The sequence below is a fragment of the Nicotiana tabacum genome, chromosome 15 (genome assembly GCF_000715075.1).
Source record: "Nicotiana tabacum cultivar K326 chromosome 15, ASM71507v2, whole genome shotgun sequence".
In the NCBI taxonomy this organism is placed as follows: domain Eukaryota; kingdom Viridiplantae; phylum Streptophyta; class Magnoliopsida; order Solanales; family Solanaceae; genus Nicotiana; species Nicotiana tabacum.
In genome coordinates, this window is record NC_134094.1 from 122,376,603 (window position 1) to 122,399,551 (window position 22,949).

Genomic DNA, 22,949 nt, shown 5'->3' on the forward strand with positions numbered 1-22,949 from the left:
GGCCGGGACCATCCAAGAAACAAAGTTCCACGTGATCGAGGGTGACAGGAGGTACAATGCCCTACTCGGAAGGCCGTGGATCCATAACATGAGGGCAATACCCTCGACCCTTCACCAAGTTCTGAAGTTCTCGACATCGGAGGGAGTCAAAACAGTGTACGGAGAACAACCCACCACCAAGGAGATGTTTGAAGTCGATGAAGTGATATCGGTATCGACGCTCTCATCAATGAAGGGATCAAATTTGAAGGGAAAGCAGGAGGCCAAATAGCAACCACAGACACCGGCCTCGACCCAATTACAGAAGCAAGGGATCGACGAGGATGAAGACTACTGGATCCCTCGATCGTTCATAATTCCTGATGACTCCGACGCCACCAAATCGACGGTCGAAGAGCTGGAACAAGTCACACTAGCCAAGCATTAGCCCGAACAAAAGGTATACCCGAGCACGGGGCTAACCCCAGAGCTTAGGAAACAACTTATTCATTTCCTTAAAGCTAACATATATTGTTTTGCTTGGTCTCACCTCGATATGACAGGGATCCCACAAAAAATTACCACTCACAAACTGAGCCTGGATCCTAAATTCAGCCCGGTGAAGCAAAAAAGAATGCCCCAGTCCGAGGTCAAACATGCCTTCATCAAGGACGAAGTAACCAAACTTCTCAAAATAGGATCCATTCGGGAAGTAAAGTATCCCGAATGGTTAGCAAACATAGTGGTAGTACCTAAGAAGGGAAACAAACTTAGTATGTGTATAGATTATAAAGACCTGAATAAAGCATGCCCCAATGATTCTTTTCCTTTGCCTAATATCGATCGTATGATCGATGCCACGACCGTCCACGAGACTTTCAGTTTTCTTGATGCCTACTCCGGGTACAACCAGATACAAATAAACCCGGAGGATCAGGAAAAGACCTCATTTATCATTAAGTACGATACCTACTGTTATAATATAATGCCATTCGGTCTAAAAAATACTGGTGCAACTTATCAATGCCTAGTAAACCGAATGTTTGAAGAATAAATAGGAAAATCAATGGAGGTTTATATTGATGACATGTTAGTTAAGTCCCTGCGAGCAGAGGACCATTTAAAGCATTTGCAGGAGACTTTCGATATATCGAGGAAGTACAATATGAAGGTCAACCCCGAAAAGTGTGCATTCAGGGTTGGCTCGGGCAAGTTTCTTGGTTTTATGGTGTCCAATCAGGGAATCGAGATCAACCCTGATAAAATCAAAGCTATCGAGGATATCACGGTAGTGGATAATGTAAAGACCGTGTAGAGGCTAACGAGGCGGATAGCCGCCCTAGGACGATTCATTTCGAGATCCTTAGATAAGAGCCACCGATTCTTCTCGCTATTTAAGAAGAAAAGCAATTTCGCCTGGACTCCGGAATGCTAGTAGGCCTTGGAGGAACTAAAGAGGTATTTATCGAGCCCGCCATTGCTTCACACCCCGAAAGTGGACGAACAACTTTACATGTACTTGGCAGTCTCGGAGATAGCGATAAGCGGAGTCCTGGTCCGAGAAGAACAAGGTACGTAATTTCCTGTCTATTATGTTAATCGGGCCTTAGGTGAGACCGAAACCAGATATCCACACTTAGAAAAATTAGCGCTTGCTTTAATAAGTGCCTCTAGGAAACTAAAACCATATTTCCAATGTCATCCAGTATGTGTTGTAACAACTTATCCTCTTCAAAATATTTTTCACAAACCCGAGCTTTCGGGTCGATTGGCCAAATGGGCCGTAGAAATTAGTGGGTACGATATTGAGTATCGACCCCGAACCGCCATCAAGTCTCAAATCTTGGCGGACTTCGTGGCTGAATTTACGCCGACCCTCATACCCGAGGTTGAAAAAGAACTACTGATAAAATCGGGTACATCTTCGGGAGTCTGGACCCTCTTTACGGATGGTGCTTCGAACGCGAAGGGGTCCGGATTAGGCATCGTACTAAAATCACCCACAAGTAATGTAGTTAGACAGTCCATCAGAACTACAAAATTGACTAACAATGAGGCCGAGTATGAGGCCATGATTGCAGGTCTCGAACTAGCTAGAAGCTTGGGGGCGGAGATCATAAAGGCTAAGTGTGATTCCCTCCTCGTGGTAAACCAAGTGAACGAGACTTTTGAAGTCTGATAAGACCGAATGCAGAGGTACTTGGATAAACTATAGGTGACTCTACATCGGTTTAGGGAATGGACCTTGCAACATGTACCTCGAGAACAGAACAACGAGGCCGACGCTCTTGCAGACTTAGGTTCATCGGCCGAAGACGACGAACTCAACTCGGGGACTGTCGTACAACTCATGAAACCGGTAATCAAGAAGGTCACACCGAGATAAACTCTACAAGTTTAACCTGGGATTGGAGAAACAAGTACATAGAGTACTTAAAGAACGAGAAGCTTCCATCAGATCCAAATGAGTTGAGAGCTATATGCATAAAGGCAACACAATTCATTTTTTCTGAAGATGGAACACTGTTTAGAAAGACGTTCGATGGACCGTTGGAAATATGTTTGGGACCGGGAGATACCGACTACATCCTACGGGAAGTGCACGAGGGAACTTGTGGAAATCATTCTGGTGCCGAATCGCTGGTCCACAAAGTAATCAGAGCAGGGTACTATTGGACCGATATGGGGAAGGATACAAGGGAGTTCATTCGAAAATGCGACAAACTCCAAAGGCATGCGCCCATTATTCATCAACCCAAGGAAGTACTCCACTCGGTCATGTCCCCATGGCCCTTCATGAAATGGGGAATGGACATCGTTGGCCCTCTCTCGTCGGCCCCAGGTAAAGTTTAATTTATTTTGTTTATGACTGATTATTTCTCTAAATGGGTTGAAGCACAGGCTTTCGAGAAAGTCAGAGAAAAGGAAGTCATAGTCTTCATTTGGGACCACATCATATGTCGATTCGGGATTCCCTTAGAAATTGTATGTGATAATGGAAAACAATTCATCGACAGCAAAGTAATTAAATTTCTCGAGGATCACAAGATCAAAAGGATCCTATCAACACCTTATCATCCCAGCGGGAACGGACAAGCCGAATCGACCAACAAAACCATCATCCAAAATCTTAAGAAGAGATTGACCGACGTCAAAGAAAAATGGAGAGAAATACTACCCGAGGTTCTATGGGCATACCGCACAACATCGAAATCCAGCACGGGAGCAACACCGTTCTCGTTAGTTTATGGCGCCAAGCTCTGATCCCGATCGAGGTCGGAGAACCTAGCATCAGGTTTCGATATGCAACAAAGGATTAGAATAACGAGACCATGAATACAGGCCTAGAATTGTTGGACGAAAGACGCGAAGCCGCTTTCGTCCGATTGGCCGCTCAAAAATAGCGGAATAAAAGGTACTACAATCGAAGAGCCAATGTTCGACATTTTTACATCGGGGACTTGGTGCTAAGAAAAGTTACCCTCAACACCCGAAATCCGAATGCATAGAAACTGGGTCCGAACTGGGAAGGATCGTACCAAGTTCTCAAAATCATCAGAAAAGGATCCTACAAGCTCGGCACGATGAATGGTGAATAATTGCCGAGCAATTGGAACATATCGCACCTAAAACGATACTACTGCTAAGGTATGACCCCTTCCATTTTCATTTATATTTTAAACTAACCCTTGTAGGTGTTCGACCAGAAATAACGATGGATTCTCCGACACGAAGCCTTTAGGTCTGAAAGCACGCGTTGTACTCTTTTCCCTTAGACCGGTTTTGTCCCAAATGGGTTTTCCGGCGAGGTTTTTAATGAGACAACCATTGATCGTGCTAACTTAGAACAATTCAACAGTATCCGAGGTTTATTTACAATCAACCTCGAATACTGGGGGACATTGCCCTCGAATGTCTACTTTGATGCGAAGAAATTACTTCATGGCAGCATGGTCTCGATAGAAAAAATTTGTAAGGGCCAAACGGTCAAACGAACCATGCCCGCGTAGTTTGCTCGAGCCTTGGCACAGACCATGTATGCATGTATAATCATATATAAAGAGAAGTATTTTTCTTTGCCGATATCTCATGCCTTAGAATTTTTTTTTCTACTTTAAAATTTCATACTATCGATCTATTATGTAAACAGGCTTAAGGGCCGACCATAACCAGAGTTAGGATAATTACCCCCACGCTCAGGGACTGCCGTCAGAAAAATAAACGAGATCGAATCATTAAAACTCCAAGATTATAAGACCTTTTAGGCAACCCTCGATTTTTGTAGGCCAAGGCCACCCCACTCGGGGACAGACACTTCGGGCAAGCTCGAAGTAAAATGGGAAAATAAGCCTAAGGGGAAAATCCCGAACTAAAAAGGTTACGGCCGAATTAACACAGTTCGGAGACGTCCGAATTCCGTAATAAAATAGGCCTTCGAATTCCCTCATAAATCGGTTAAAAAGGCTACCCCAGGCAAAATCATAAAAGGCTTCGATAATATCAAGCCTCGAAAACTCTAATGAGTACAAAATTATTCGAACTCCCGAACAGTTTCTTATTGCATGCTAAGGCATTACAAGTTTTGTAAATACAAATGATAAAAAACTTTTTCAAGCCGAAAAGGGTATAAAGCCATAAACAATCATTTTACAGAGGCTATATCGGCCTAATACAAAAGCCTAAGGGCTGTTTTTGCTTTGAGTTCGAGAGACCATACTTGCTCAAATAAAAAACCTAAGGGTTACCTTACTTCGAGTTCGAGCAAGCACTCACTCGATCGTAAAGCCTAAGGGCTATACTAGTTCGGTTTCAATCAAATTGTCTAAACCTCGGACCTTAGAATACAATTTCATAATTTTATAAGGCAGAAAGGAAGAAAGATTTTATATATATACACGTCACAAATCATTTACAAAGGCAACATGGCCCGATCAAATTTCTCTACAAAAGACCGAAACGGTCTTAAAAGAAATGCAAAAAATACTAAAGGACTTAGTCTTCTCCGGGAGCAGCATCTCTGCATTCGAGGCCTCTTTCGCTTTTAGATTCGCTTATACTCCCGGTATCATCATCATCAGGAAAGGCCAACATTCTGGCTTCGGCTTCAAGCTCCTTAGCATTCTCGATCTCGGCTGTAAGATCGAAGCCACGAGCATTGATCTCCTCGAGAGTCTCCCTCCGAGACTGGCATTTAGCATGCTCGGCAACCTCCTTTGCTCGAATCTGAGCAGCTTTAGCATCGGACCGGTAGACGACCACCATTGCATCAACATTAGCCGTGGCTATTTCGACCTCTGATTTGTCCGCTGGAAGTTCTATAGCCAGTCTCTCTCGATCAGAAGTTGCTGAGCCCAACCGAGACTGGAACTCCTCGATTTTCTTGGCTTGCACCAAGGCCTTCTCTTTCAAGCTTCGGAGTTGGGTCTCATCCGAGGCCAGTTGAGTACGGGCATCCTCCTTTTCTGAGGCAAGGCGATCCATGTTCTCTTTCCACTCCTCGGCCTCCGCTTTCACGGCGTCCACTTCAACACGAAGCTGCCTGATCACATCGAGCTTTTGCTAGACCTGTGGGACCGAACTGTTAGCCATCACGCCCGAGTGAGTGTCATTAACTTCAAAGATTATCTTTACCTGCTCGGACAAATTGGCTTGTTCTCTCCGAGCTACTTCTAGCTCAACCCGAAATCATTTTGCTTCTCCTTCTCTCTGCTCACTGAGAAGCTTGAAGGCATCCATCTCCTCAGTAAGCCCTCGGATTTCGGCTTTGTACCAGCTCACCTCCCCTCGGGATCGGAGAAATACCTCCTGATGAAGCACATAGGCCAACAAAAATAGAAAGAAGGAATTATACAAGTATGAAAATTAACAAAGAGAAAATGAACTTACCCGATTCAGGGCCTGTTGAGCTTCGTTGAAAAGACAAGAAACTCCCGCCTTGCCTGAGCTCTTCTTCGGAGCCTCTAAGTCACTCAGACCGGTGATATCTTCTACCCCGATAAAATAACCACGGAAATGATCTTCCTCCTTGTGGGCCCCCTCTCCGTGACAAATCTCCATGGCTTGAGCGTCACGTATCATCGACTGGGAAAATGAAGGAAACGAGGGGAAATCCCCTATCTCTATTACCCCAAGTAGGTTTTTGGGGAATCGCCTCCCTCTCGACGAGCTTCAAGCCTGGTTTCTGCATCGGCATCTGCCGCCTCTTCAATGGTCTTTTCACCCCGAGGTAAAGTATCTTCGGTTCCCCTCGGTTTGGGAACTTACGTCGGAGTCTCCTCTTCGACCTCGTCGAACCTAGACGGAGCAGTATTGACTTTCACCGTTTTCGAAGTCTTCTGAGTATCGGTGCTAGCTCGTGCACGGGCCACCAGCCCAGAATCACCTTCTTCTTCTTCTTCTTCTTCTTCTTCTTCTTCTTCTTCTTCTTCTTCTTCTTCTTCTTCTTCATCCATTAGAATTTGGACCGACTCCGTAGTCAGTGGGATTGTGTTCCCCTTGGGTTTACGGGCCGTTCTTTTCTTGGGGTTTTGACCCTTGAAGTCCAAGGCCATTTTTATTTTAATCACCTTCACCGGTTTCGAGATAGGCAGTAAGGCTTCTTCATTACCGGACGGGGGTCTCATAGCTGTATCCTTTCCGAGACCTACAAAAGGAGAAAGTAAGTAAACTCATGTTTGAAAAGATGCTTGAACGATAGGCAAATCGGCAAGCCAAGAAGAAGGCTTACCATGAGTACGAGCCTCCTACTGTCCCTTTGATAAATCGCGCCACGCACGCTCGGCGTATGTTAACATTGAAACCAGGCTCCTGACCCAGTTCTCGAGGTGAGGAACCGCTCCTGGCATCCAAGCAACGACTGCATCGAGAAAAACACTGATAAGAAAAGATGAAGAAGTAAAAACAACAAAAACTAAAAATGGGATCATACTTACATTTCATATTCTATTTCTCAAGAAATGTCATACTCTCAGCCGAGATTAGGTCTGAGGTCTTCACCCGAACAAACCAGCCCATCCAGCCCCGATCTTTGTCTTCATCTATACTCGAGGTGAATGCCTTGGTGGCCCGGCGTTGAAGCTTTATCATCCCAACTCGGTAGAGTCGAGGGCTATATAATCTTACAAGGTGGTCGAGGGTGAAGGGAAGCCCGTCGATTTTGCACACAAAGAAACAGAGCAGTATCACGATCCTCTAGAAAAGAAGGGTTAATTTGGTCGAGGGTCACCTGGTATTTCTTGCAAAAATCGACGATAACCGGATCGAGGGGGACCCAGCGTGAAAGGATAAGTGTAAACACTCAGGTACCCTTCCACGTGGGTAGTGATCGCTTCCTCCGGTGCTGGTATCACAACCTCTTTGTTTTCCCAATTGCAATCTTTCTTCACCAGATCAAGAAGTCTTTTGGGTATCGAGCATATATATCTCGATACCGGTTCGCATCGACCAGCAACCGATGAGGTTTTCTCGACCTTAAAATCGAAATCAATAACACACCCCCCAGGAATAAGTTCCTCAAGGCGTAGCTCCACCACTGGCTTCTCGCCGGCCGACCGAGATGAGGAAACAACCTCTTTTTGCGAAACAGTTTTAGATGTTTTTGCCATTTAGTTTTTGTGAACGAAAGAGAAAAGAGATTGAAGTATTTGGTGTTTTAAGAAGAACATTAACGAAATTTGAAAACTTGGAAATATGGAGCTTTGGAGAAGGCGAAAAACTATGAAGATAGGAATGGAAAAGTTTCGAAAATAAAATTTTGGAATGATGAAGAAATGGGCTATATATCGTTTTCACAACGACGGTTCAAAACTGGTGGTGGCCGACCGTCGACTGACGCGCATTAAATACCTAGGGAACTGTACCGACGAGACGTTTCTGTCACTTCTACTGCTTATGTCACGACGATTACATCATGATCGAAGGCTCAAATCGTTTCTTGTCATTACTCTCCAAAAAATGAGGGGACTATCTGTATACTGTCAAAATCGGACTTGCCCGATTTTGTATAGTTGCCCGATTTTGTATAGTTAATCGAGACGGGGGTGGTAGACCGAGGTTCAATCCCAAGTTATATTGGATCGTTACATGAATAAATATTGCCTAGATCGTGATTCAGGGATTGATCGAGATCGAGACCAAATAAGGTCGAGACCGATAAGGACAGGGATCTAGCGAGATCGAAGGAAGCCTGCTAGGTCGAATAACAGAAAGCCGAGGAATCCGTAATCGGGCGAGGATTGTGGCGGAGATCTCGGCATGTATCAAGTCAAGACCTGTTGATTAGCCAATCAGAAAATTTCCTTATGTATTTAGAATTGTACCATATGTAGAACTCTTCTACTATATAAAGGGGGTTCCAATCATTTTGTAAAGAGACACTCATAACAAAATAATATATTATGTTTTCTCTCTTAAGCTCTCTTATTCAGTTATTCAGTTCTTACTTTTCAATAATATACTTAGTTGGTTCGAGGCGACCTAGCTCGAGGGCCAAAGTTGCGCGTTACATTGGTTTGTCTCATTTTACAGTTAATTTTTAACTTCAATTCTTGTATTTCTCAGTTTGTGCCGAGTGAAATAACATATCATTAAAACCACTTACAAATTTAATTGTTATCCGATTTTAAGGGTAAATATGCCTAGTCCTCCTACGAGTAGCAGCAGCCTCCTACGAGTAGCAGCAGCAACATCCACATTCTGCTCTTCCTTCTCCTCAGTAGTTCGTTGACTGTTTGATGTTAAAAGTTTCAGTAGTTTTAGTTTTCTTAGACTCTCCTGTAGCTCTAGCTTGCATTCCATACAGCAACACAATGTTAACAGATTGAACATTCACATCCATTTTGAGGTTCTTTCTTTCTTTTTTATGAGTAAAAGGGCCAAAGACTCGGTTCAATACTTGCAGGCTGCTGCTTCTTCCCAACAAAGATGAGCTTCAAGAGAACTGTGTATATGACAACCATTATTGCAAGTGAATAAGTTTAACAAGAAACTTTTAGAAGAAAAAAAGTGCTTCTAAGTATAACCGAATGCATTTTTTGAGAAACAGAAAAAATAGTTTTTCTTGAAAAATACTTTTGAGAAAAATACACTTAAAAATATTTTTAAAAGCTTGGCCAAACACTAAATGTTGGTTTTCAAATTAATTAGTCAAACACAAATTGATTCTCCCGAAAAAAATACTTTTGAGAAAAAACGGTTTTCAAAATAAGCTGATTTTAGAAGCTTGACCGAACGGGCTATAAAAGACAAAGAAGTATAAAAATATACTATAATTTAGACATTTTTTTTTGTTTCATACATTTATGTAAAAATGTTATTTATTTCCTCTCTCTATATTCATTAAGTTATATTAATATCCTACTTCACATTGTTTAAAATTTTTTAATGCTAAAACAAAATCCTATATTCTAGTCGTGCCAAACTTTGCTTTTAATGTAGCCCCTGCAAACTCTCTTGTTGCACACCGCTGTCAAATGTTAGTTATGCAACCAAATGCTGCTGAGTATTCCCTCCAAACTCAAACCTCCAATACCCAAAATCCTAATCTCTATTCTTCTTACATCTCAAACAACTTATCACACATTCTCTTTATCTCTTTTACAAACCCATAAACTCTTCAACCATTTCACCCAAATCCTCTGTCATGCCCTCACTTCAGGCTACTTCACAAACCCTTACATTTCCAGCCAACTCCTCAACCATTGTCTTTCAAATCCCGATTTTACCCTCACCTTTTCACACACCCTTTTCTCCCAAATCCCTAACCAAAATGTCCATTCTTGTAATTTCCTCCTCCGTGCATACTCCCACAGTACATTCCCTGAACAAGCCATTAGTCTTTACAATCAAATGATGCGGAAAAGTATGATTCTTGATAATTTCACTTTCCCTTTTGTACTGAAAGCTTGCGGTAGATTAAATAGTTTTCACAAGGGTGTTGAAGTTCATTGTGTGAGTTTGAAAATGGGGTTTGGATTTGATGTATTTGTGCAAAATGCATTGGTTTATATGTATTTCCAGTGCGGGGTTATTGAGTTTGCACAGAAGGTATTTGAATATATGCCTGACTCAGTTCGAGATGTTGTCACTTGGAATAGTATGATTTCTGGGTATTTACAATGTGGGTTTTGTCATCAAGCAGTGAAAATGTTTGGAAAATTGTTGCTCAGAAGTGGTGTGAGGTTGAATGATGTAAGTATCGTGAGTGCTCTTACAGCGTGTGCAAGAACTGGGTTGCTTGATTTGGGGAAGAAGATTCATGGGTTGATTGTTGTTTATGGGCTTGTGATTGATGTCTTTCTGGGTTCTTCTTTAGTTGACATGTACACAAAATGTGGGCGGTTAGAGGATGCTAGAAAGGTTTTTGATAGATTGTTAGATAAAAATGCAGTCTGTTGGACTTCTATGATTGCAGGTTATTTGCAATCGGACATGTTTAAGGAAGCAATAGAGCTATTTAGGGAGATGCAGATGGCTGGGGTTAAGGCCGAACCTGCCACAATTGCTTGTGTTGCTTCTGCATGTGGGCATTTGGGTGCACTAGTTTTGGGAAGGTGGGTGCATAATTATTGTGAAAAGAGTGGTATTGAAATGAACCTTGTAGTGAAGAATTCTTTGATTGATATGTACTCTAAATGTGGATTAGTTGATAAGGCTCTTGAAGTTTTTTATTTGTTAAGTAATAAGGATGTTTATTCGTGGAGTATGATGATTTCTGGGCTAGCTATGAATGCAAGATCCGATGAGGCTTTGCAATTATTTTCACTAATGGAAGGATCAAGTGGAGTAAGGCCAAATGGCGTAACATTTCTTGGGATCTTATCTGCCTGTAGTCATGGTGGGTGTGTTGGTGACGGGTTTTACTACTTTGAGAAGATGACCGGGCAATACAAATTGTCCCCCGGGGTTGAGCACTATGGCTGCCTGGTTGATCTTTTGGGCCGTGCAAATCTTGTTGTTGAGGCTATGGAGTTCATCCGTTATATGCCCACTCAGCCAGATGCTATCATTTGGCGATCCTTGCTTTTCGCGGGTAGTAGACACGGAAATGTAGAGTTGGCGGAAGTTGCTGCCAAAAAGATTAGTGAATTGGAGCCAGAGAAATGTGGGGCACATGTGCTGCTGTCTAATGCTTATGCCTCTGCATCTAGGTGGAAGGATGTGAGAATGGTAAGGAGGAATATGGGTGCTGAGGGAATCCAGAAGCAACCTGGATGTTCTTTTATTGAAATAGATGGTTCTGTTCATGAATTTCTTGTTGCTGATAGCGTACACTGTCAGATTGATGTCATATGCAATACACTTCAAGCAATGAATGTAGTTCTTAAATCAAGAGTATTTGAGCTTGATTTTCTGGATTACTAGCGTTAATATAATAATATTCCGGTTATCACGTGATATCGCGCCAACATGTAAGCCCATTGGCTCATTTTTTCAGATATAAATGGCTAAGATCAGAAGTAATTCATGCTAATATCTGCATTAGGATGAGAAGCCGGTGTCTTGAAGATTCTGTATTGTGTTACTACTTTGACAAATTCTTCTGGGGAGCGTGAGAAGAGATTAGTATATGTGGTTATTACATGTAAGTCAGCTGAAGATAGGCAGAGATTGTTGTTTGCTAAAAGAATACTGCATGTATCTTATACCATTGCGTAATTACAAATCCCTGCATATGTTGGGGCCAAGTTGGATGTTACCTTCCAGGAATTGTTGAAAACCCCATGCAAAATTTGACAATGCAGAGATGCTTACTGGTCGGAATCCAAGGTGTTCATGTTCTGCTGGAAGTATGACATAGCCCTACTTGAAGCTGCTTAGCCCATATTTTGTTAAAGACCAGCAACAAAAGAAGCTACTAAGTGATGCCATCCAGCAGCCTCTGGAGTTCATCCGTAATTTTAGACGGAGGGAGTATTATATTCAGGGGCGGAGCTTGAAGGCAACTTATGGGTTCGGTCGAACCCAGTAGGTTTGTCCTAAACCCTGTATTTGTGATTTGAAATTCACTAAATATATACAAATTTTAAATTTAGAACCCAACTATTAGCACTTGAAATCATTGTTGTAGAATTCAGAACCTATAAAGTTCAAATCTTGGATACGCTTTTAGTTTGGTGTTTGTTATTTAGTATGTGCATCATATGTCATGGATGAGGGTGCGCAAAAAGGGGGAAATTGCGGTGTGTTAACAGAAAGAAAAGCATCAATTAATGGAAGGAAAGAAAGAGTATCGGCATTTCTTTCTTTTGCAGAAAAGAAAGGAAAAGAGAATAACGCCCATGTTAAAATAGCAATTTGTAACATTATCACAATAATGAGTTCATGACTAAGATGAATATGAATATACTTGGTAGATAGACCCATGTTAAAATAGCAATTTGTAACATTATCACAATAATGAGTTCATGACTAAGATGAATATGAATATACTTGGTAGATAGATAGCTGCATTATCAACCAAACAATGAATAAATAATGACTTTCGAAGCCTAATCCAAGAGGAGGAGGGGGGGAATCATCCGAGAGGGTGATTTAAAGTATGACCAGCTCGACTCCTTTGGGAACTTTCCCTTGTAGCTGCCGCCAAGCCCGATTTCTTGATCTTCGCTCAACTTTGGAACTCTTGTTTGAATATGATGAATGATCGCAAGGAGTAACGATGAATTTCTCAAGCGCTAAAGATTTTTCAACAAGGTAAGTTATAAATTCATTATCAGCTGAACCCCCGAGATAACCTTCATATCTGACCACTTTGAGATGCGGATATGGATTTTGCCAGGTTAGCTTTCGAATAGGTCCATAAGGAATAATAGGTGCAGAAGGAATATAGATCTGTGTATTACTCCACGTAATCTGAAAAAGCAAAAAAATAATACAATTATACTCTGAAATAGTGGAGTAGTTGATTTAAAATGTGAATCAAAAATTGATATTTGAGGGAAACATCCAACATTAGTCTCTACTGAGAAGTACAAAAGCAAGCAAGAAATGATAGATGTGATAAGGCTACAAAAAGGAAAAGATGATGGTTTTTCTTTTGCATGAAAATTGTCCAGCCTTTGAGATGGATAAGCAAAAAAAGAGTGACATATAAAAAAAGAATAAACACCTCTATATACCTTGATCTCGAACATTTGCAGGTATGGAGAGGCCTGCAGAAGTGGAGTAACTTTAAGTAGTCTGCCATAAATATAATAGCGCGGTTAACAGTCAGTATTAAGCCATTTGAGATTGTTGAATTTCGGAAAAGAATGATAAAAATCAAGACCCTGAAAAAGATAAAATCAGCAGAAAGAAGTGTGAAAAAAAGACACCAGAACTTTTTGTTGTTCTTTATAAAGGACAGTCTGGTGCACTAAGCTCCCGCTATGCGCGAGATCCGGGGAAGAGCCGGACCGCAAGGGTCTATTATACGCAACCTTACTCTACATTTCTGCAAGAGGCTGTTTTCACCGCTCGAACCCGTGAGAGGGGAATAATGCTTACCTTATATTGGCAAGTATCTACTTCAAGTGAAAGCTTCACCAGTTGAGTGAATTTCATTGTAATCAATTCAACGAGTCTAGGCAACGATGGACGGAAAATCTCAATCTGAAGATTAACAACCGAAGTAACATTCTCTAGAAGCAAGTTTGTTTTCTCCATTCCATAGAAACAGAAAGAGGCAATATTGGCATTACAGATCTCCAGAGAATCTATGTTGCATTCATATATTTCCAAATGCCTCAACTTGAGGGAAGGACCGATTTCCAGATGTTTTAATACCTGAGATTTTCTTATAGATAAACTGTTCAAGAAGGGGGCAGCTCGAGAGGAAAATATTGACCACTTGATTGTCCACATCAATGCCACCTAAAGTCAGCACTTTGAGATTCTTAAATCCAAAGATTGGCGAAGACGATAAGTACTCCCGGAACCTCTTCAAATCCAAACAAGGTTGAATGTGTGTGAAATCTGGCCATTCTAGAGGTATCAATTCTATCTTAAGGCTTTGGATTTTTGTTGATAATGCAAATTTCAGCAACTTATCAACTTCATATTGAAAACTACTGTGAAAAAGAGAAGAGACAGTGAATTCTTCTAAAGGAGAAGACTTGTGCAAACCCAAGACATGATTAGCCCAATTGATATGCCTCAACGTTTCCTTTCTGCAAAACTCTGTCACAAGGTTAAAGTTGAGACGTGTGACACGTGTCCAAATATAGCGCCATCGACTTGAAAGAAAACTTGTGAGCACTGCTTCTTTCAATGTCAACTTAGAAAGAATGATACAAGAATGTCATCTGGCAATTGACTAAGCTTGTCCTCCATTACTACAGGGGGGGCTACAGCAGGAAGTATTTTTGTTGCTGATACATTAAAAATAACACCAAAGCTAAAAGGTCAATATTGCTTGATTGCATCAATAACACAGCAGAAATGCAGTTTAAGAGTTAAACAATTAGTAAAACTTAGTATACTTATACTAGCGTGTTTGGCCAAACTTCTAAAATAAGTTTATTTTGAGAAGTGTTTTTTTTTTTTTTTTTTTTTATCAAAAACACTTTTGGTGAGAAGTAATTTCTGTTTGGCTAATAAACCAAAGTTACATGACTAGACCTATGAAAGCTGGAAAATCACACTTAAAGAAAATGCAGCAAAACTACTCTATATTTACAATGAAAAGGACTTAGTCTTCTACAAAGCAGAAACAAGTCCGTTGGCAGCAACTTTGTCTTTAGCATCAGGGTCTGCGCGCGCGGCATTGTTGGCATCTGCCTGTGGCTGGGCGTTGGCGATGGCTATCGGTGGGACGACAGAGGCACGTGCGCACTTGTCACTTGGAGCTGCCGAGACCACGGGGCCGACCGTGGCGACGGGCATTGGGAGGCTGGCCAGGACGCCACGGGGCGCGTCCAAGGGGTCATGGGGCATGGTTGGAAAGCCGCCCATGACGCTAACGACGACGACGATAACAACAATCCAGTAAAATCTCACAAGTGGGGTCCGGAGAGGGTAGTGTATACGCACGACCTTAACCCTATTCTAGGAAGGTAGAGAGGTTGTTGTTGTCTCTTTTGACTTGGTTGATGGGTGCTGTTTAGATTGTGCCTTTCAATTAAGCAACTATTAGCTTCGGGACTGAGTTGTATAGTGGGGTTGCTTTTTTTTCAAAATTGAAGTGTTTGGCCAAACGTTTTGACGAAAAAAGTGCTTTTGAGTAGAAGCAAGAGCAGTTTTGGAGAAGCAGGAAAAAATAGTTTCTCCCCAAAAGCACTTTTGAGAAAAATTCAGTTAGAAACAGTTTTTAAAAGTTTGGCCAAACATTAATCGCTGCTCAGAAGTACTTTTATTATTAAGGGGGACCAAGCAATCAAAACTTTCAAGCAAGCAAACAATTCTCTGTACTGGTGTCTCTCCCCCCCGACACCGTCTTGTTTTTCTGTAATAGCTTTCATTCAATGCAATCAAGCTTTCTTTCATTCTCAATTCTCTTTTCTGCTCTCTTTCAATTGCTCTTGACATTGGTTTTCCTGTACGGCACTGACAATCTAGTCTAGCGTACTGAGGGGACCTCAGTTGGCGGACAACAACCGTACTAACATCGGTTGCTTAGCCTTACGTCGCCCTTCCAAGGAACTTCAGGAAGGCGCCGCGTAACAGTTGGTATCAAAGCCTAGGCTCGACATCGGACGAGGGATTACATTGCAATTACCACCATTTCTGACCATGGTGAATTATGGGGATCGCATCGCGACCCTTGAGGGAACGGTTGACGCATTACGGCCCATCGTGGAAATGGTGCCTGATCTAAAGACCAGCCTAGTGCAAAGGTTGGACGACCTGGACCGCAGACTCATCCAGGCCGAAGTTGACATAGAAAACATCAGTCGCGACTCTGAAGGAGACCGGCAAACAACAGCCACAGAGGCAGCTGAAATTTTTGGTAAATTTGAGGTCCTCCAGCAGGAGCGTCCCGAGGATTTAGCCAACAGGGAACAAGAGACAGACAGGGTGACTACCATGCAACAAACTATAGACAACTTGACAGGCCAGCTCAATGTTGTCAATGCTGCTTTACAAGGCCTACTTCGAGGAGGCGGAAACCAATTTGGGGGTGGTGTGAACCTCGCCCCTATGGCACAAAAGCTGAAAATTCCTGAGCCAAAGCCATACAGTGGAGCTCGGAATGCCAAAGAAGTGGAAAATTTCATTTTCGACATCGAGCAATACTTCGATGCCGTGGGAGGCCTAGAAGAAGCTAAGAAGGTAGCAACTGCTGCCATGTATCTTCAGGGTGATGCCAAACTCTGGTGGCGGGTGAAGTACGAAGCCATCAAGGCTGGTGAAGATGCCCTCGAGACATGGGCGGAACTGAAGGCAGCCATACACCTACAGTTCTTCCCCGAAAATGTTGAGTACAATGCCAGGAGAAAGTTACGGGAGCTCCGCCAGACCAAATCAGTGCGAGATTACGTGCGGGAATTCTCTGCGCTCATGCTGAACATCCGTGACATGGGGGACAAAGACAAACTCTTCACCTTCCTGGAAGGGTTGAAACCTTATGCCCGGATGGAGTTGCAGAGACAAAGGGTAGATACGTTACCTAAGGCAATTCAAGCAGCAGAGTGCCTTGGGGATTACCAAGTGGAAGCCCGGAAGGATAGGCCGCAACAGCCTGTCCGAGGAGGATACAAAGGGGGCGAGCCAAACAATGGTGGCCCTAGCAGGAGTGGAGGAGACCGGAGTGCACCCAAATCTAAGGCTCCCTCTTCAGGCAGTACTAGTGCTGCATCTAACAGCAATGATCGGGGGAGGAAGCCCCCCTCAGGATGCCGTCATTGCGGCGGGCCATATTGGAATAATGAATGCCCTCATGCACAGATGAACGCCCATCAAGCTTTTGCGGATGGGACGGATGACGACGCCGATGATGCGGACCAGACCGAGCCAGTAGGTGCATTCAATGCAATTGTTGGCTCCATTTCTGAGCCCTTAACGGGAACCAGTGCCGGTATCCGCAAGAAGAAGGACCCTTGTCCAATTGCCAGGAAAGGAAAGAAGAAGGCGAATGAGAGGGCTCCTCCTCATCAAGAGAGGACCTTAATGTTCGTAGACATGAAGGTAAATGGCAAGCACATTCGGGCAATGATAGACACGGGTGCCACCCACAACTACTTAGCCTCGACTCAGGTCGAGCGTCTTGGACTAGTTGTAGGAAAGGGCAAAGGTCGTGTGAAGGCTATCAACTCACCACCTCAACCAGTGGGTGGAATAGCCAAAGAAGTACCAGTGAAGCTTGGCCCTTATGAAGGAAAGTTCAACCTGCGCGTAGTGATCATTGATGATTTTGAGCTAATAGTGGGGTTGGAATTCCTGAGACAGACCAATACTATGCCCGCACCGTATGCAGATATGCTACTGATGATGGGAGCAAATGGGGCCAAGCCTTGCATTATTCCGTGCATTCCCATGAAGATGGTAGCCGAGAACATCTCGGCCTTGCAGTTGAAGAAGGGGGTAAAAAGACATGAACCCACGTTCCTGGCTACCCTCTGCATGGAAGATATAGAACGCTCATCGGGTCCCATTCCTGCACCCGTGAAGGAGTTGCTTCTAGAATTTGAAGACATCATGCCACAAGACATGCCAAAGTGTCTTCCGCCTAGGCGAACTGTGGACCATGAGACTGAGTTGGTGCCGGGTGCGAAGCCACCTGCCCGGGCGCCATACAGAATGTCACAACCCGAACTCACCGAGCTTCGGAGACAATTGACGGAAATGCTAGACACAGGGATCATTGTGCCCTCCAAGTCCCCATACGGGTCCCCTGTGCTATTCCAAAAGAAACATGATGGTAGTTTACGACTCTGCGTGGATTACCGGGCTCTAAACAAAATCACCGTGAAAAACAAGTACCCTATTCCGCTAATGGCAGACTTGTTTGATAGACTAGGTGGTGCGACGGTATTCACCAAAATATACCTGAGGACAGGTTATTGGCAAGTTCGGATCGCAGATGGTGATGAGCACAAGACGACCTGTGTGACCAGATATGGGTCGTACGACTTCCTGGTTATGCCCTTTGGCTTGACTAATGCGCCAGCTACATTTTGCACCTTGATGAACCAAGTCTTCCGAGAATACATTGATGAATTCGTCGTGGTTTATTTGGATGACATTGTGGTATATAGCCAGACACTGGAAGAACATCTGGAGCATTTGCGGAAGGTCCTAGCCTGATTGCGGGAGCACGAATTATATGCGAAGCTATCCAAGTGCTCCTTTGCTCAGAAACAAATTGACTTCCTCGGACATGTCATCGAGGAAGGGAGGATCAAGATGGACCAGCAGAAGATTCAGGCCATTACAGAATGGCCGCCTCCTAAGGATATCCATGCCTTGAGGTCGTTCCTTGGCCTATGCAACTTCTATCGGCGTTTTGTGAAAAGTTACTCCCTCATTGCAGTGCCGCTGACAGAACTTCTCAAGAAGGCCACCCCGTGGGATTGGGGACCCAAGCGGGCAGAGGCCTTCGACGCATTGAAAATGGCTATGTCTAGTAGCCCTGTCTTGGCCCTCCCTGACTTGGCCAAGCCATTCGAAGTGCAAACGGATGCCTCCGACTATGCACTTGGTGGAGTATTGCTACAAGAAGGGCATCCCGTAGCGTACGAGAGCCGGAAACTGAAGGATGCAGAGCGGCGCTATGCCGCCCATGAGAAAGAATTATTGGCTGTCGTTCATTGCTTACGCCTTTGGAGGCATTGTGGGTCGGTTATCCCGGCGAAGAACGCACCATGGCATTGCTTCGCCGTGCATATTATTGGCCTCAAATGGTCGATGACGTCGCTCAGTATGTGAAGACTTGTCTAGTATGCCAGAAAGACAAGTCAGATCGCTTGACGCAGGCAGGGCTCTTGGAACCACTTGCTGTCCCAAAAAGACCTTGGGAAAGCGTTTCCCTGGACTTCATCACCGGATTGCCCAAGGTCGGAGATCTTACAACTATCTTGGTTGTGGTGGATCGATTTTCCAAGTATGCTACCTTTATAGCAGCCCCACAATATATATCAGTAGAAGATACAGCTCGACTATTCTTCTCTCATGTCGCCAAATATTGGGGCTTTCCTAAAGACATTGTTAGTGATCGCGACTCACGCTTCACTAGCAATTTTTGGACCCAACTCTTTAAGTGTCTCGGGTCAAAATTGAGTCATAGCTCAAGTTTTCATCCGCAATCTGATGGCCAGACGGAGCGATTCAATGGCATGCTAGAGGAATATCTCCGGCACTTTGTGACCGGATCGCAGAAGAACTGGGTGAAGCTTCTGGATGCTGCTCAACTGTGTTTCAATTCACAAAAGAGCTCAAGTACCAACAAAAGCGCTTTTGAAATTGTTACCGGACAGCAATCGCTACTCCCACACACAGTAAACGCACCAAACATGTCAAAATCTCCTCGGGCTGCTAGCTTCTCAAAAGAATGGAAACAAAATTTGGAGATAGTGCGGAGCTATCTTGTCAAAGCCCAAAAGCGGATGAAGAGGCATGCTGATCAGAATCGCCGCTTTGTTGAATACCAGGTGGGAGACAAAGTGATGGTCAAAATCCCAAAGCGGTACTTGTTTGCAGGGGTCCATGACCCTCGCCTATTGCAAAAATATATTGGACCCTTGTCCATTGAAAGGCGCATTGGGAAAGTTGCATACCGGGTGGATACCCCAGCTTGGTGGAAAATCCATCCTGTTTTCCATGTCAGTCTCCTGAAACCTTTTCGGGAAGATATGGAGGATCCTTCACGAAGCCAACTCACAATACCAAGTATTCGAGGCCCCAATTCAACCGGAAAAAGGCGTGCTGAAGCTATTCTTGATGATCGAGTGATTCACGCCTCAAGAAAAGATCACCAGGAGTTCTTGGTGAAATGGCAGGGATGTGATGCAGAAGAGAATACTTGGGAGAGGGGAACAAAACTCAAAGCCTACAAGAACCTGATTGATGATTACCTTGCAAGGAAGGCGCCGAGGACGTCGCCAACTCAGGTGGGGGAGAATGTCATGGGCGGCTTTCCAACCATGCCCCATGACCCCTTGGACGCGCCCCGTGGCGTCCTGGCCAGCCTCCCAACGCCCGTCACCACGGTCGGCCCCGTGGTCTCGACAGCTCCAAGTGACAAGCGCGCACGTGCCTCTGTCGCCCCACCGATAGCCATCGCCAACACCCAGCCACAGGCAGATGCCAACAATGCCGCGCGCGCAGACCCTGATGCTAAAGACAAAGTTGCTGCCAACGGACTTGTTTCTGCTTTGTAGAAGACTAAGTCCTTTTCATTGTAAATATAGAGTAGTTTTGCTGCATTTTCTTTAAGTGTGATTTTCCAGCTTTCATAGGTCTAGTCATGTAACTTTGGTTTATTTTTTTTAAGCATTATTAAGGGGGACCAAGCAATCAAAACTTTCAAGCAAGCAAACAATTCTCTGTACTGGTGTCTCTCCCCCCGACACCGTCTTGTTTTTCTGTAATAGCTTTCATTCAATGCAATCAAGCTTTCTTTCATTCTCAATTCTCTTTTCTGCTCTCTTTCAATTGCTCTTGACATTGGTTTTTCCGTACGGCACTTACAATCTAGTCTAGCGTACGGAGGGGACCTCAGTTGGCGGACAGCAACCGTACTGACATCGGTTGCTTAGCCTTACGTCGCCCTTCCAAGGAACTTCAGGAAGGCGCCGCGTAACAGTAAAGATTAGATTTTTGGCGGAAATTGAAGGAATTAACTTGGTTTATGTAAAATTTAAAACCCTACTATGAAAATCCTGGATACTTGCATACTATCCTGATTAGAAGCAAAATATTAAAAGGGTGACTTTTAAAATTGTTATATTTGACTGGATTTTATATGGATACTCTCTACTAAGCTTAAAAAGAAAGAGAAGAAAATAAAAACAATAAATCAAGTGCAGATGATGTGTATAACTGCTAAAAATTCTGAAAAATAAATTACCTTCTTTAGTAAAACTGTTGAGCCTGCATACCAACTGTCATGGGCTGCTTTCCATCATCGACCCATGACCCCTTGGACGCGCCCCGTGGCGTCCCGGCAAGCCTCCCAACGCCTAGCGCCACGGTTGGCCCCGTGGTCTCGGCAACGCCAAGTGACAAGCGAGCATGCGCCTCTGTTGCCCCACCGATAATCAGTGCCAGCGCCCAGCGGCTGGCGAATGCCATCAGTGCCGCGCGCACCGACAATGCCGCGCGCACAAACCATCATGTTGCCAACAACGCCGCACGCACAAACAGTGCTCCGCGCGCAGACCCAATGCCAAGCACCAGCGCCCCACCGCTGGCAGATCCAAATAGTGCCGCGCGCGCCCACAGCAATGCGCGCGCAGACCCTGATGCTCAAGACAAAGTTGCTGCCATCGGACTTGCTTCCATAGAAGACTAAGTCCTTTTCATTGTAATTATAGAGTAGTTTTACTTCATTCATTTTCAGTGTGCTTCTACAGCTTTCTTAGGTCAACTCATGTAACTTTGGTTTATTTTTTTTAAGCATTATTAAGGGGGACCAAAGCATTCAAACATTCAAGCATTCAAACAATTCTCTGTACTGGTGTCTTTTCCCCCGACACCGCATTGCATCTTGTAATAGCTTTCATCATCATCAATACAATCATCAGCTTTCATCATCAATTGCTCATTTTCCGCTGCTCAATTGCTCACGACATTGAATTTTCCGTACGGCACTGACAATCTAGTCTAGCGTACGGCGAGGACCTCAGTTGGCGCATAGCAACCATACTGACATCGGTTGCTTAGCCTTACATCGCCCTTCCAAGGAACTTCAGGAAGGCGCCGCGTAACAGTTGGTATCAGAGCCAGGCTCGACATCGGACGAGGGAACTCATTGCCATCATCATCACCATTTCTGACCATGGTGAATTACGGGGATCGCATCACGACCCTAGAAGAGACGGTTGACGCATTACGGCCCATCGTGGATACGTTGCCTGATCTAAAAACCAGCCTAGTGCAAAGGTTGGACGACCTGGACCGCAAAATGCGGCAGGCAGAAATTGACATAGCAAACATCAGTCAAGACTCTGAGGAAGACCGGGAAACGGCTGCCGTCGAGGCAACCAAAATTCATGGCAAATTCGAGGGCCTCCAACAGGAGCATGCCGAGGATTTAGCCCATCGGGAATTAGAGGCAGACAGACTAACCGTCATGCAGCAAACCATAGACAACTTGATAGGCCAGCTCAATGTTGTCAATGCTGCCCTTCAAAGCCTACTCAAACGAGGCGAAAACCACATCAGGGGTGCCATGAACATTGCCCCCATGCCATACAAGCTGAAAATTCCGGAGCCCAAGCCATACAACGGAGCCCGGGATGCTAAAGAAGTGGAAAACTTCATCTTCGACATCGAACAATACTTCGATGCCGTTGGACAGTTGGAAGAATCCAAAAAGGTATTAACTGCTGCCATGTATCTTCAGGGTGATGCAAAACTCTGATGGCGAGTCAAATACGAAGCCATCAGGGCCGGTGAAGATACTCTCCAGACATGGGCAGAACTGAAGGCCGCCATACGCCTGCAGTTCTTCCCCGAAAATGTGGAATACAATGCACGGAGAAAGTTGCGTGAACTCCGCCACACCAGGTTGGTGCGGGACTACGTGCGTGAATTCTCCGCACTCATGCTAAACATACGAGATATGGGGGACAAAGACAAACTGTTCGTATTCATAGAAGGTTTGAAACCTCATGCTCGTATGGAGCTGCAAAGACAACGGGTAGATACCCTGCCCAAGGCCATTCAAGCTGCAGAGTGCCTTGGGGATTACCAGTTGGAAACTCAGAAGGATAGGCCCCAGCCGCCTGTCCGAGGGGGATACAACGGGAGCCAACCTAGCAACGGTGGCCCCAACAGAAACGGAGGAGATCGAGGTGCATCCAAATCCAAGACTCCTTCCTCAAGCCGCAACA

General features: G+C 44.3%; 2 protein-coding genes across 2 annotated transcripts; one reads left to right on the forward strand and one right to left on the reverse strand.

Moving 5' to 3' along the window:
* Positions 1 to 9,388: 9,388 nt before the first annotated feature.
* On the forward strand, positions 9,389 to 12,076 carry LOC107817669 (pentatricopeptide repeat-containing protein At1g08070, chloroplastic-like). Its single transcript, XM_016643534.2, has one exon. The coding sequence runs from the start codon at positions 9,469 to 9,471 to the stop codon at positions 11,338 to 11,340; it is 1,872 nt and encodes a 623-aa protein (XP_016499020.2). The 5' UTR covers positions 9,389 to 9,468; the 3' UTR covers positions 11,341 to 12,076.
* Positions 12,077 to 12,510: 434 nt separating this feature from the next.
* On the reverse strand, positions 12,511 to 14,289 carry LOC142169838 (uncharacterized). Its single transcript, XM_075231759.1, has 4 exons — positions 14,235 to 14,289; positions 13,805 to 14,136; positions 13,465 to 13,743; positions 12,511 to 12,831 (listed from the first exon to the last, which is right to left on the reverse strand). The coding sequence occupies exons 1-4, from the start codon at positions 14,287 to 14,289 to the stop codon at positions 12,511 to 12,513; spliced, it is 987 nt and encodes a 328-aa protein (XP_075087860.1).
* Positions 14,290 to 22,949: the final 8,660 nt, after the last annotated feature.